The sequence below is a fragment of the Neomonachus schauinslandi genome, chromosome 14 (genome assembly GCF_002201575.2).
Source record: "Neomonachus schauinslandi chromosome 14, ASM220157v2, whole genome shotgun sequence".
Classification (NCBI taxonomy): domain Eukaryota; kingdom Metazoa; phylum Chordata; class Mammalia; order Carnivora; family Phocidae; genus Neomonachus; species Neomonachus schauinslandi.
The window spans coordinates 76,116,195-76,131,175 of record NC_058416.1 but is presented as its reverse complement, the minus strand read 5'-3'; the positions used below and the strand labels follow the sequence as shown (position 1 = coordinate 76,131,175).

At 42.4% G+C, this 14,981-nt stretch overlaps 1 protein-coding gene across 1 annotated transcript in view; it reads right to left on the bottom strand.

Annotated features, from left to right (window-relative positions):
• Positions 1 to 1,142: 1,142 nt before the first annotated feature.
• SPPL3 (signal peptide peptidase like 3) overlaps positions 1,143 to 14,981 on the bottom strand; it is a 140,118-nt gene continuing 126,279 nt past the window's right edge. Inside the window, exons 5-11 of the mRNA XM_021703496.1 lie at positions 14,766 to 14,844; positions 13,725 to 13,837; positions 5,120 to 5,226; positions 4,530 to 4,693; positions 3,574 to 3,773; positions 2,584 to 2,693; positions 1,143 to 1,735 (exon numbers count right to left, since the gene is read on the bottom strand). Of these exons, the coding sequence (XP_021559171.1) occupies positions 1,664 to 1,735; positions 2,584 to 2,693; positions 3,574 to 3,773; positions 4,530 to 4,693; positions 5,120 to 5,226; positions 13,725 to 13,837; positions 14,766 to 14,844 (845 nt within the window). The 3' untranslated portion in view covers positions 1,143 to 1,663. The remainder of the gene's footprint in view (positions 1,736 to 2,583; positions 2,694 to 3,573; positions 3,774 to 4,529; positions 4,694 to 5,119; positions 5,227 to 13,724; positions 13,838 to 14,765; positions 14,845 to 14,981) is intronic.

Here is a 14,981-nt window from a genome sequence, read left to right as displayed (position 1 = left end):
CAGCCCTCAGCAGAATTTGAAGACACAACAGAGGAACGCACCGTCCTGATCACTTTATGACCCCATGACCACGTGACACGCACCGCCTATGAGCTCTGTCCACGGGGAAGCACAGCACACCGGTTCATTGCACAGGTCAAAGCAGAGGTAGGTCACCTGCTGAAGGGAGAGAGTGGGACATGTGGGCCCTCCTCCCACCTCTGCTGTCAAGTAGCCAGGCTTCTCTCAGCCTCTACAATGGGCCATTTTTTATCAGGCCGGGGCTGCTGAGACAAAAGCAAGCTGACATGATCACACTAGTTACTACCAGAACGCTGGCTCTCCAGCAAAGACCACAGCACACGGTCAAATGCTAAGGGGACAGAGCAGCTTGCCGTGCCTGGAATGTAGGGCCCAGCTCAGAGGGGCATCTGACATTTGTCCCCAATACCCAGTTGTCACCACAGATAAACCAAGACTATAATCACAACAGCAAGGACAGGATCATGTTGCTTTTTCCTTTTTTTTTCTTCAAGGAGTGAGGGCATGGAGAATACAGCACACCAATGAAACAAAAGGCCAAAAAAAAAAAAAATACAAAAACAATAGAAAATAGAAAAATGTATTTACAAGTAGTACATTACTATGATCAGAAAGCACAAAGACACCTGCTGCTATATTACATGCATTGGTTCAAGAAGAAACTACTAAAAACCCTGCAAGGGAGAAGCCTGTAAAAACAAAACAAAAAAAAGGGCCAAAAAGTTTGAACTTTTCATCCCTAATTGGCTACACTGATCAAAACCAAACGCGAGCCCCCAAAAGTCCATGAGTATATCAGTACGAATACTATACTGGTTTTTAACTGCACGTTCAGTTGTGGAGGGGAGAGACAGCAGCATATCCATATACAAGGAAGCCGGAGTAAACTGCTCTACATGCTAAAAATTACAGCAAGTCCCTGTCTGCTACACAGCATGATCTTAGCAGGTTTTAATTCTTGTTTATTCATATATATTGATGTGTGCGTGTGTGTATGTATAAAAACCGTGCCCTTGTTCACTGCCAACACAACATCTGGGTGGACATGAACTCATTACAACAAATTCTTGTGTATGTTGTAAGAAGTCACTCAATGTCTGTGGATTTAATAAGTCACTTCACACCACAGAAAATATTTAATAAATCCAGAAAAAGGAAAGAATATAACGACAGAAGCTCTTCTGTCTCAGTTCTCTGAAACGGAGTCCCCCATAGGAAACTGGTCCCAAAGTTCTTGAGGGTTCACTGAAGAAACTTCGGTTTGCTAATATTTTTCATCCTTTTAGTGTTCAAAAGGTATAGAACGACTCCTCGCCGTGGTCAGTTTTAAACAGTCCTATCTCCATCCCCCACAGGTAACAGTCTGGTGCAGGTTCATAAAAACGGGGGAGGAAGGAGCGCTGGGGAGGGCCTGTCACTTCAGGAGGGGATCCGCCTCTACAACGGCAGGAAGAGAAAGAACCAAGCAGGGCTCCAGCACCTCGCTCCTGCAAACAAGCTCCCTGCAAACGCAAAATCCAGTCACACATCAGTTCCCTATACAGGTACATCTCCAAGTACCAGGCCAGCTCTAAGAGGAAACAAAACCACGCGCTGACAGAAAAGGACTCAGATGGTCATTCTGGTCACTCTCTGGGATCCATCATACTTCCAGGAATCGGGAGCTGCTGGACTTGGAGTGGAATGGCTCAGACCACATTCGCCGAAGGTCACCCTGGGGAAGAAGGAACTTTACTAAGTTACGGATTTAAACATGAGCCACACACATCTATGAGTCCTTTCTGATTCTTGATCTCAGATCAGACGGCTTCTGTGGAGAATCAAAGAACATTCAAATTTTACTCACTGAGAAGTAACCCACCATTCCTTGAAGAACTCACTAGAAGAGCTCTTAGGCCCCTCCAGCAAAGAAGGTTGAGTGAGATGCTGAAGCCAAGTTAGTTTACCTCTCTGCTTCCTCCTCTATAAAACGGGGATAATACAAATCTTGTAAATCAGGTAATAATGCTCCAAGTCTAGCTGTAATCATACATTTCTTAAATATCTCCAATTTTTTTTTTTTAAGATTTTATTATCTGACAGAGCACAAGCAGGGGGAGTGGCAGGCAGAGGGAGAAGGAGGCTCCCCGAAGAGCAGGGGGAACCCGATGTGGGACTCGATTCCAGGACCCTGGGATCATGACCTGAGCCGAAGGCAGTTGCTTAATCAACTGAGCCACCCAGGTGCCCAGTATCTCCAAATTTTAATGCTGAGTATTAAAAAAGCTATTAGGTGACAATATGGTGCTGCTTTTAAGGGAAGTCTCTGTAGCTGGGCTCTAGGGATTTCAGTTAGTTCACCCATGACTGGGAGGCGTAGCAGTCTAACGCCCTAGCATTTTCTGCCAGTGGCTGCAACAGGCTGGAAGAAGTTGCTAATACCAGGTGAGCAAAGACCCACCAACCCACCATCAAGGTCAAGAGCTCCGGGGGCAGACCCACCTCCGGCAAGGAGAATACATACCGAAGTCCAGGGTCAATGCCAAATTACTGCTTTCACAGGTTTCTAACTGCTTCTCTCACCTTTAAATAGGCCATCGTGAGGAGCGGCAATAAGGTGAATGGCACCAAATAGAGAAGGGCGGGCTGGGCCGCTCGGTGAATGCGGGACGCCACGGTTGCAGTGAGCAGACCTATGAAGGGAGACACATTCATGAGCAACACCAAGGTGTCAACCCTCAGAGAGGACAGCCTGCTATCTGGCTGCTGCCTGCCAGGGTCTTGATCGGACAGCTCTCCTGTGACGCATGCCGTCCAGTGGGATGACCAGTGAGAGGCCCAGCTTGTGATCTCTGCCCAGCATGGAGCAGCACAGCTTTGAAAGTCTTACAATTCCAAGGACCGGTGAGCGGCCCAAGCCCCCCTCGGTGCTTAGGTTCCTGGTCCAAGCCCTCACTCTTCCCTGAGTGTGCCTGGTCCTCCTGTCTCATGTGGTAGATAATGCCAGACTCAGAGGCAAACGAGCTGGGGTCAAGTTCCGACTATGCTGCTTCTGCAAGCGGTGTCACCTGGGTCGGGGTGCTTCAACCCTCTGAGCCTCAGCCTCCTCTACTCTGCAACGGGGCTAACGCCACTCACGCCACAGGTCTCTGAGCCTGAGTGCTGAAATGCTCCACTGTGCTGTAGCACTGGAGATGCAGACAGGTTCCCGCTCCTCCTATAGTCCCATTACGTGGGCCTCTCCCTGTCTGTGTATAAGTGAGCTGGCTAGAGAAAGACTGGCCCAGGGAGAGTCTGAGGTTAGAGGTGACAGACATGTTAGATCACTGTTAGAACATCTTCCCACAACGTTCTTCAGACATGCTGTTGGATAGGGAACTGGGCTGGCCAGTACAGACAGCACCTGTCGTTCATGGGCCACTGTTATTCTTTCTCTGTGGCTGTCTACAACAGCAAACAGAGTTACTGCTCTCCTTCCATCTAGTGTCTGCAGCTGGAAGACCTGATTTAACTCCAGGGATTGGAGGACAATCACAGAGGACATCACACACAGGCTCTCTGGCTCTCTCTTACCTACAAAGTATCCAATGAGGGTGCAGTGAAAGTAGGAGACCTTCTGCATGCGTCCAGAGATATTGGCAGGTCCCGAGGCACCGCAGGAGTCACCATTGGCTTGTTTTTTGTAGTTGTCGTAACGAAGGACAAAGCACAACAGGAGTCCAGGCATCACGATGTCCCCAATGCCCAACATAGAGAAATGACTGCCAGTGGAGCTGGAATGTAGTGTCATAGGTCAGGGATGCCACCCTCAACAATCCCATTTCTCCTCCTCCTGTGCAGAGTCGTCTGTCAGCTTTTTAAGAAGTTGGACTTACCTGAATGGGAGATGGAAATCTCCAGAGGTGAAACAACACTGGTTTTTAAGAGTTCAGCGATTACAAGCCACCAGAGTACTGGCCACAGACGTATTCAACCAGGCCCCTCACTGATTCAGGACAGCACCCCTAAAGTGACTGCTAAAGTCATCTGTTTAAGTACTGCCACCTCCAGAAATGTCAGGCAATTCAGTATTTGTCACACATTCGCTGCTGTGACTTTAAACAAGCACCTGACTACTATCAGACATGGATATTAAAGCAATGCAATTTTTTCCAAGATTGTATCATCAGCAATTGTGTAATTTTAGCATTAGGACATGTTTTTACAAATGTTTTAGAAGTAAAAAAGATCCAGATTCTCCTGTTAATTTCCTCCAGCCAACTCTAAAATATGGTAATAGTAGTAACATACCACTGTTTGATAACATTAATCAGTAATAAAAAGCAGCACCTGTATCATTTAATGATAAATCTTTCCAAGTCAAATCAGTATTCTCCTCTTCATTTGTAAAGTGTAGAGGATGACTCACTACCCTCTTCCAGTCTAGGATAAGAATGTTGATGACAAAGGCTAATCAAGGTTCGAACACAGAGGCACAGGGAGACAGTGTGTTCACTGTCACAACATGAGGCCCGACATGCCGGTCCTACCTTGGGAAGACCAGTTTTCCAGGCAGGGACAGGCGAGGAACATCGCGCCCAACATTGGGCCCCAGGTGGAGCTTCCGGGATAGAACGTCAAGGGGATTGTCAGCCGGTTGCGTGGCCACCTTCACCATGACATTGCTATTGAAGATGTAGGCAGAGAAAAACACCTGCCAAATGCCGAATGGAGAGACGTCTTTAACAGAGGAAGCTGGAAACAACCTGATTTCAGCATCAGCCCTCCTTGTTCTTAAGAGCAAAGTCTCAGAATACTGCAACATAAAGCTTTTTTGGCTGCAAGCTTGGAGGAGAAAGAAAATCTTTGCTCCCAGGGCAGAGAATCTTGTCTGCCTGCTCTCTCCCTCACCCCAAGAGACACACATGTACTATCTGTTTAACACATCTCAACAAACAAAGGCGCGGACAGATGCCTGCTCACCTTTTAACGTGTACAGTTCAGGACTAGAGGGAGTGATCTTAGGCAGGAGGTACTCCAGCCAGCCAGCATTTGGATACTTACAGTTAAGAACTTTCAGGAATGAATGCTCCAATTAAACACGAGAGTGAGTGGTGGCTTCAGGGAAACAGACACTTACCCAAAAGACATCGTAGATTAGAAGCCCTGAGAGAAGCAGGCAGGACACCTTGAGGCTGGGCAGGCGGACAAAGGCGATCATGGCGACACAGAGACCCATGGCCAGGGCTGGGGAGGAGACCAAAGACATTGGTCAGTGTGGACCAATGGGCTCATCCTCTTTCCACAAGCTATTCTGCTTATAAACCTAACAGTTTATAAGTCCCCTCAAAAATCAAGCAGCTCAGTTTAAGCCCCAATTTAAGACATTTATACCCTACTTGTGCAAAGTGCCCACTTTAGACAATTTTGACCTGCTGGTCTTTGGGAACATCCCTTTTTTCATGTTCTTGGATAGTGCTCAACTGTGTAAGACCCAGGTTCTGTTTTGAATGATAAAGCTTTCGGCCAGGCCCAGTTTGGGACTTCTTAGCTCTGTTTCTTGCCTCCCCCATCCCTGAGAATCCTTCCTCCTTGCTCCTGACTTTACATGGTCTGCCCACACCTGAGATCACATCCCCTTTTATTTACTATCCTGGCCTTTTTTTTTTTTCCCTCACACCTCTGAAAATCTGACATATGCGCTATATATGTGTATTTAAATTCTCTCTCCTCTCAACTAAAATGCCAGGTGCTTAAAGGCATGGTTCCCTGCTGCATCCCACGAGACTAGAACAGGTCAGGCAGATGGTCTCTCCCTGCCTTCGGCTCTCCTCCACTCTTCTGAAACACAGGTCTGATTAGACCACATAGCTGCTTCTACACTTCCCGTGGGTTCTCACAGTGGGATGAAGGTCAAACAACTTGGCTGGGCACTGACAGGGATGTAAGGGAGGGTGCTCTCTACTGTGCAAGTCCCCTGCCCTCAGCATGCAATGGTGTGGCCCTGTTCTCTAGCCACCTAAATATGATCACACCTCTCAACACCACTATGTTCCTTCCTGTTCTCCACAAAAGGCCCTCTTCAGGGAAGTCTTTCCTGATCTAATCAGATTAAGTACCACCACCACCCCCCCATGATGCCACAGAACTTGAATCTCTCTCAACTTGTTCATCCGTTCTCTAACAGTGTGATTAATTTATATAAAAGTGAATTTATTCCCTAAACTTGGTGCTCCTGGTAGACCGAAACCATGGCTTATTCTTTCTGGGAAGCCCCAGCACTTGAAAGAGTAGACATTCAATAAATATTTGCTGAATGAAAAAATTATGTTCTACTTTAAATTTCAAATTATTCTAAAGAAAGTAAGCAAGTAAGGCCATATTACAGATGGGTATCATTTTAATAGAATTGGTAGTAAATTGTCAATACATGTAGCTAAGTGGGCAAATACAGCAGTTTGGTGGACCCTGGACACATCAATTCAAGTAATATTTGGTGAGTTCCTACTGTGGGAATGGTGTTGCACAAACAAAAGAGGAGAAAAACCATTCCCATCCCTGGAAGACAGCACTAAAACTGGGAAGAGGAACAAACGATCTCAATTCTCTGTCATTACTGTTATCAAGTGGTCACTAATCTCCATGGTGTGCGCATTATATGTTTTGGAGAGATGTGGTCAAACATAATTTCTGATTTTACAATAATCTAGGATGTGCTCATTTTACTAGGGTCTCCTTTTTTATAAATTTACAAAAACAACCAAGGCCCCTGATATAATCAACCCATACCCATTTTTCAATAATCAGATTTTCCATTATAATGATCTTCAGAAACAAAGAGGGCTGTGCGGTGAATCAATACACAGGACACTGGCAGGGATAAGCTCAGCTGGCTTGAAGAACAACAGTGGTCAGTGGAGGGTGGGAAGCCCTGGGGGCAGACGCAGGGGTGATGGTGGTAGGGGAGCAAGAAGTGATCTGTTCAGGAACTTAGAAGTGTGTATGTGGAGTGCAAAGTGCATCAAGGGAACAAAGGAAGAAATGAAGGCCTGAGATGGACAGACAAGGGACAGGCATATGGCCAGTGAAGGTCAGTGGACTGATGATACCTGAAAGTGGGGTATGGTTAAATGTATATGCCTCTGTGACACACGCAGGTGACTGGTCCATTCCAGAACTTTTCAACTGATCACACAGTTACTTAATCCTAAGCTGGCAGGAGCCTTTCCAGCCATACGGTCTAAGCATCCACTTGTTGCTTTGCCACTCCTCTTATGCGAATCCTACCCCACGTGAGAGGAAACCACCCATGGACAAGACAGAACTGCTCAGTAACAGGACTGTCCATGACTCCAGACAATGCCATTTGATCTCTCATCTTCCAAACTAGAAACACTGGGTCCGTTTTCAGTTTATCACAGTCTTTCATCATGTACACTCACGCTGCAGCCATTCTGGTGCCACCCTTTGTGGTCACAGTACACCTGTTCATGCCTCCCTACACCTCTAGTTTGGCACGTGTCCTTTCCCACTCTGGCTCTCTCCTGCTTACTCTTCACTGCCACTGGAAACAGTCACTGCACATTTCCTGCATATGGTACTAGGTTCCCTACTCTGTGACGGATCCAGTCTAATCACAAGTCCCATGGCCTTGGGCACAATTCACAGGACAGTGAGGCTTCAGAGTCTGTTTTCCTTTGCTCCCATTCCTCAGCTACTCTTTCATCTCCAGCTAAGCTGAGTGATACCCTCTTGCAGTCATGCCAACCAAGCAGCCCCACTGTGCTGTGAGTCCCACATTTGAAGAGGCAGAATGCATCTCCTGACTCTTTCAGACAGTAAGTATCCCTCCTACCCCCAAACGAATATTACCACAATCTGTCACATCCCTGAAACACAAGTATTCATCTAGTTTGCCTCTCTTTTTCTTCATGCTTTCATTTAAATAACCCTTCAAAGTCTTACCTCCTCCTTAGGACTTTTCCAAGCCAAAATGAAGAGGAGCCGTAACTTTCCCTCATTCCATGCTGCTTGAGAAACTCAAGACTCTCCCAATAGCTTTACTAACAATCTTAACTTTTGGTTAAATGTAAATTAACCAAAAGTGTTAAGAGAAGTAAATTATTAATCTTAGCCAGCTATCTAAAATTACTTTCAACGTATTATTGACAGAATCTGTGTGTCACTTTGCCTTCCATGACCAGTAGGGCCAGGGACAAAGACAATGACACCGAACTGAGCGAAATGTTCTTGAAAAGGAACATGTAACCTATAAGATCTTAAGCAGTGCTCGGTACTGTAGGATCTGTAGAGCCTTTATCTTAGCCCTATGTGGACTAAATGCCAGAGTCTAGCATTTTAAAACAAGAAAACAATTACTAGATTTTTGGCACTGCACGTTTTCTAACCATAGATTAATAACAAGTGTATTAAATGAGGGGCTGGACTAGACATCTGTTCAAGACTTCTAGTCCCTGAACTGGTTAGTGGACGTATACTGTGGACCTGGTTTAATGATCTTTGAACAGTAAATGTGTGTGCACAAGATTCATCAACTTTTAGCTAATGTACCACACCACCCATTGGTCACATTCTTTCAAGGCTTCCCAAATTTGAAAGGTTAATTTGCCAGATGAAGGTGAAAGTCGATTAAAAAAAACTCTAGGTTTATAGTTCAAGAACATGCTGAAGTCTCTTCTTACTATTAGTGTTTTTTAGTATATAAGCTTGAAAATATACTTCATGCCTTGCCCTAAAACAACCACATTTATCACTCTGTTTTCACTCTAAATTAACTTCAAAGAACAGGCTTTCATTAAGAAACATTCATTTAAAAAATTCTACTACCATTCATTTAAAAAATTCTACTACCAAATTATCACTGCTTACGATGATTTTGATTCTGCAGAGAAGTCTACAAAGATAATTTCCATGTCAGAGAAGAACAAGTTTCAAAACATTAAAGACCATGGCTAGAAAGCTACATTTTCTTAACAGCAGAAAACAAGTCACACACACATCAAACACTAGAGTCTGAGAATTTAAAAAAGCTCAAAGGTTTCCCTTTTTGGGGGGTGGGGAAGGGGGAGAACTCTATTCTTGGTCAAAAGGGCAGTTTAACCAGTGCAAACCAGTAGGGAGAAGAGACTCCTAGACAAGTAAATTTTGGGGACCAGCAATACTGACAGAAGGTGATATAAATGTCTACACGTTGGGGCTAAGTGGGGTTTGGGGAACCTCACTGACATAGAATTTTAGCTATCAGGTGAATTTCAGGATGGAAATGTATTTCTCATAGTGATCACTGGGAAAAGAAAGTTGTCTTGTAAGGGCAGCTCTCACTGACTCTACAGTCTAGAGGAAATCCTGTAGTGCAACGGACTCTGCAGTCTATCTTATCTCATTCTTCTGTTAGTGAATCTGGTAAGCCTGGCCCTGGCCCTGCCTGCAGAAGTACAATGAGCAAAATTCTGCTGACTTGTTCTGAAGTATGTGTCTCAGATGGCTGTGTCAATCAGTGCATTTTGAAAAGAATGTCACCTTCCAATGCCAACCTTTTCTTTTTTAGTTACATACTATGAGAAAATAGGTATTTTTCTGTTCCACTCAATGCTTGGGAAGAGTAGAGATGAGAGTATAAACAACACATCGTTTGCTGCTTCGAAAAGTTACCTAATCTTTTTGGGTCAGCAGCTTGGTAAACTTAAAACGCGTAGCAAAACCTATAAATAGTATCCTGTGTGTCTGGACACATGAATAAAGAGTTCCATGAAAACAGAGCCACCGAAAGTAAGTGGGGTTATAAAGAACCTCAGAGGGGGCTGAGAGACTTCAAGTTTAATACCATCTGTCATCATCTGGACTTTGAGTCTGCTGGCTTTGGGACTAATCAGTCTGGTTAGGTGATGACTGTCTTATATTACTCTAGTCAAAAAAGTGGCACCTGAAGCTTTTGTCGTCTCATTGAACATAATATTTGTATAGGGAGATCATTTATGTGTAATATTTATGGGAGTGGACTCTTCCATTTAAGGACATCAGCATAAACACTTTCTTTTAAGAGTATATAGCTAACAGTCCTCCAGTCATTTTAAACGGACTGAAATAATCTGGTTTAGATATTAACCAACCAGCATTTCTAAATAGTTTTTGTTCAGAAGTAGTAGAGGAGAAATATCTGTGCTGCTTGTTTCCTCATCAGGAAGCACTGGTTTAGGTGAGGTTAAAGGATATAATCATAAAAGCAGCTATGAGGCTGATTTGGACTAATATTTACTATCCCTACTCCAATCATTATCATGACTAAGACTCCTTAATTTTCTATAACACAGATTTAAAAAGAGATTAGGCTCTATTAAAGTCTTTCAAAATGACCTATATGCTTTTAGGTTAAGTCATTCTGAAGAAATCAAGAGTTAATCTCAGGAAAACTCAAATGTACACACCTGGTATTTATCAGTAATGCCTAGTATATAAAAATAGGCCTTCACTCTTCTACCGTAAGCTGGGCAAGCAACTTGCATGACTTTAGATGTAATTTCTTTTTCTCAAACTTATTCTTTATCAACCTCCACAAGCACTGAAGTATCAAACAGCAATCCGTAGGAATACTGAAAGCACTGATACTCGATTTGGGAAAATGAATAGTGCTGGTAACCACTTAAAAACACTGCATACTTCAGGATGCTTATACACATTCCAAAGCAAATGGTCACAGAAATGTTTTTTACAAGGCAATTTAAGAAGCTAAAACAAGTGACCAAACCTGTCAGAAATCAGCATATGTAAATACCGCACGGTCAGGCATTGGTGATTTTGACTCTGTCTTCCATTCCAACTCATTAAAGGTCTCTATATAAATCTAAGAGGTAATTTGATCCACAACCTCAAAGAACTACTTTTGAGTTTCAATAGGTTGGTATATGGTAGGCACTCAAAAAAAGCAACGAACAACAACTATGACAATAAATATATACAAATAAATTATGTATTTATAAAATTATAAATATATAACCACTGGCAACCACTCACCTGTTCTCCATCGCTGTAATTCTTATTATTTTTTTAAAAGTATTTTTTGCTGAAGAAGTGTATCAGATACTTGTATGGTTTACAATTTGAAAAGTCCTTTCTCCATAATTATCACCTTGGGTTAAAATAACGTGCCATTTTAATATAGCTTTACAGAGCTCTCAACCCACTTGATAGCCTGTTCCCTCATAATATTCCATTTCACCATTTAACTTGGCACACATAAATTTCAAATCCCTGAACTAGTCAAAGTAAATTACGAGGGGAAAAAAAAAATCCCTTGAAACAAAAGGGTAAGTTTTTAGTTTCCTCAAGGTTTAAAATTACTTCCTTATCAAGGTTGTATTACTGATTCTGGATTGCACACACATGTACACACAGTTTAAAACCCTTTTTGTCAAATTCTATCTGATTTGACCATGAGCAGAACATTGTGACACAAATGTTTGCTACTCCTGAATTGAGACACGGACAGGGAGCATCCTCTGGGTGGCTCTGTGCTTAGATGACACTCAGTGACAGTTCTACCATAGCTGAGTCATCCTCAGAGCTGTGAGGACACAGTGCCTTAGTGAACAGGAGCCTCCAAAGAGCCCTGTTTCCAAAGTCTTTTTTTTTTTAAGATTTTATTTATTTATTTGACAGAGAGAGACATAGTGAGAGCAGGAACACAAGCAGGGGGAGTGGGAGAGGGAGAAGCAGGCTTCCCACGGAGCAGGGAGCCCGACGTGGGGGCTCGATCCCAGGACCCCGGGATCACGACCTGAGCCGAAGGCAGACGCTTAACGACTGAGCCACCCAGGCGCCCCTCCAAAGTCTTGATTAGCCTTGTGTTCATTTGGAATGGGTAATAGGAATAAGTGCAATCTATACCCATCATCTGATTTTCAAATTCCTCCCTTAAATATTCCTTAGATAGTATTACAAATTGTATAAAATTGTCTTTTGTATTTTAACTTCCTTCTCTTCTGAAACACCAGAAGAAAGGAAAAAGTGAACAGACCTTGTAGGGCAGAGCAGTTAGATAAAGCTTCTTGAGATCAGTAAAGTGAACTGTGAAAATGAAAGTAAGGACTGAATGAAAAAGGAGGTGGAGAGGCTTATGTGGTCTTTAAGAAAAGTTTTAAAATGTCTTAAGGGAGAGAAAAGAATAATGGGGGATTTTTGGAAATGTCCCTCCAAGATATTCTGATGAGAAGTATGAAATATACACAAGAGTTCTGTGAATGGGTAAGGGACTTCTCTGAACCTGTTTCCTCTTCTGTCAAGTGGGAACAACAGACGTATCTACTTCAAAGACTTTTCAGGATTAAAGAGATAATCCATGTAAGTGCCCAATGCATAGCACTCAATAAATGTTAGCTCCTCCTGCCATTCTTAGTTCATCCTTATCATCATCAACAAAGAGAGATTCTCATGCGCTACAGGCAGGAGTGTAAACTGCTACCACCTTTCTGAAAGGCAGTACAGTAATAGAGAAAAAAAAATTTTTTTAATACAAAAATCCTCTGATCTAGGAATTTCATATCTAGGAACTCATCCACAGAAATAATCATATTAACTAATCTGACATGTGTATCCAGAGGTGGAACAAGAATGTTTACCTCGGGGTTATTTATAACAGAAGATTAAAAGCAATCTAAGGGTCCAGCAATAGTTAAGTAACATAAAATGGAATACTCTGGAATTATTAAGAAGGATATGCTATACCTTTATGTAATGATATAGACATGTATTTATATCATTACATAAAAAGTCTATCATATATAACACATGTATGACATATATTCCATATATATTTATATATATTACAGTATTATTCCATTTATGTAAGAAAGTATAGTCTCCACAAAAAAGTGTACATGAATGTTCATAGCAGCATTATTGATAATAGCCAAAAAAGCGGAAAAAACTGATGAATGGATAAATAAAAGTGGCATAGCTATGCAACTGAGTAGTATTGGCCAGAGAAAGAAATGAAGTACCGATTCAGGTTATAGCATGAGTGAACCTTGAAAACATCATGCTAAGTGAAAGAAGGCAGACACACAGGTCATATAATGTATGATTTTATGTGCAATGTTCAGGAGAGGCAGATCCACCGAGAGAGAAAGTAGATTAGTGGATGCCTGGGGCTCCGGTGAGGGAATGGGGAGTGACTGCTGGGTATGGGGTTTTGGAGGGTGGGTGATAAAAATGCTCCAAAATTGACTGTAGCGATGGTTGCACAACTCTGAATATTTAAAAACCACTGAGGGGCACCTGGGTGGCTCAGTCGTTAAGCGGCTGCCTTCGGCTCAGGTCATGATCCCAGGGTCCTGGGATCGAGCCCCATGTCCGGCTCCCTGCTCAGCGGAGAGCCTGCTTCTCCCTCTCCCTCTGCCTGCCACTCTGCCTATTTGTGTTCTCTATCTCTCTGTCAAATAGATAAATAAAATCTTTTAAAAAATAAATAAATAAATAAACCACTGAATTGTACACTTATACACTTGTACATTATTCCTCAAAAAGCAGTTATTCAAAAATATCTTTAAAAGGTATCTTAAGAATGTGCGTAAAAATAAAAAACTCAGCAATATGTAACACTGCCTAAGGACACCTAATATTCACAGTAATCAGAGGAAATATTACTAAAACACAGAAAGCAAAGGAAGGGAGGACAAATTTAACTGTATAAACTACATTAAAACTTCAACCTTTCACATGTTACTCACCATCCATGAGAAGCCAATGGCCAGTGAGAACCCAAATAAGGACGAGCATGACAGACAGAGAGAATGATAGTAATTCAGCAGCAGTGAAACGCCCACAGCAACCAAAGGAAATCCTGGAAAACACACATCATTTATTGGACTAATAGGCAATACATTATATTTCAATAGCCAAACTCTACCTTGGTCCTTCATGATCAGAGCTCATAATGGCCAGATGAGAATAGCAGGCAATACCCAGACACCCGGAATTTGAAAATACCCAAACCTCCTTGTGAGTAAGCTACAGAAACGCAGAGGAATTAATTATACTTCTGCATCCATCTGATATTATACTTTTTATCCCAAATTATCAGCATGGATGTTTAGAAGTTAAAGTGACAACACCAATCTTTGGAGAATTAAGTACATTATAGGGGAAGTTCTGTTCTTACGAGGAAAACAAAATGAAGTATTGACCTTCAATTCACTGGGCAATGATGGAGACACATTTATAAAATGGGCAATAACTCTATTTCGTTATCACTAATTCCTGGGAAAATCAGCTGCCCCAAGTGCCTGGTTTCCTAAGTGCATACAGCATCTCTGTTAGCACAGCATTTTGTTTCCATGGAGCAATGGCCTTAGGAGTTAAGGTGTGAAAGGTGTGAACCTAAGAGGCTAGTATATATTCTAGGTCACCAAAGATGAAAGGCAAAGAATGTCTGAGTCAACCACTATTTTCACATCCCATTAACTCCCTAGGTAAAGGAACGAAAGCATTGCTTCAAAATAAAACCGCTCATCTTTCAGTAATCTAAGCAGGAAGCATATTTCAACAACTCAGACTTCCTAAGATTTGTTTACATTTCCTCTGCTATGAAAAGGTGCAAAAGGAAGTACCATCTCCCAGTCTTAAAGATCAAACATCTCCCCCCCTTCCCAGTCTTCTGGCATTTGTGTGTTCTGGTCAATACCAGAAATTTAGACTCATAACAATGCTATCAAGTGTAAGATAAAAACACATACAAATTAATAATTTAGAGGAAAATCCCAAGTCCTTACTTATTCTGAGGTGAACAGGGTCTTGTTAAATACTGGCACATCGGGAGGAGGAGGAAAGCAAAAGCTATTGTTGCAAGAACTAAAGAAAGAAAACATATGGTTAAGTTTTGTTGTTTATTTTCAACAACCATAAGAAAAATGGCATGACTTATGGAGACACTGATTGCCCAGAAAACTTTTCTCAACAAGTAGATACAATTAATTAACTAGAGACAA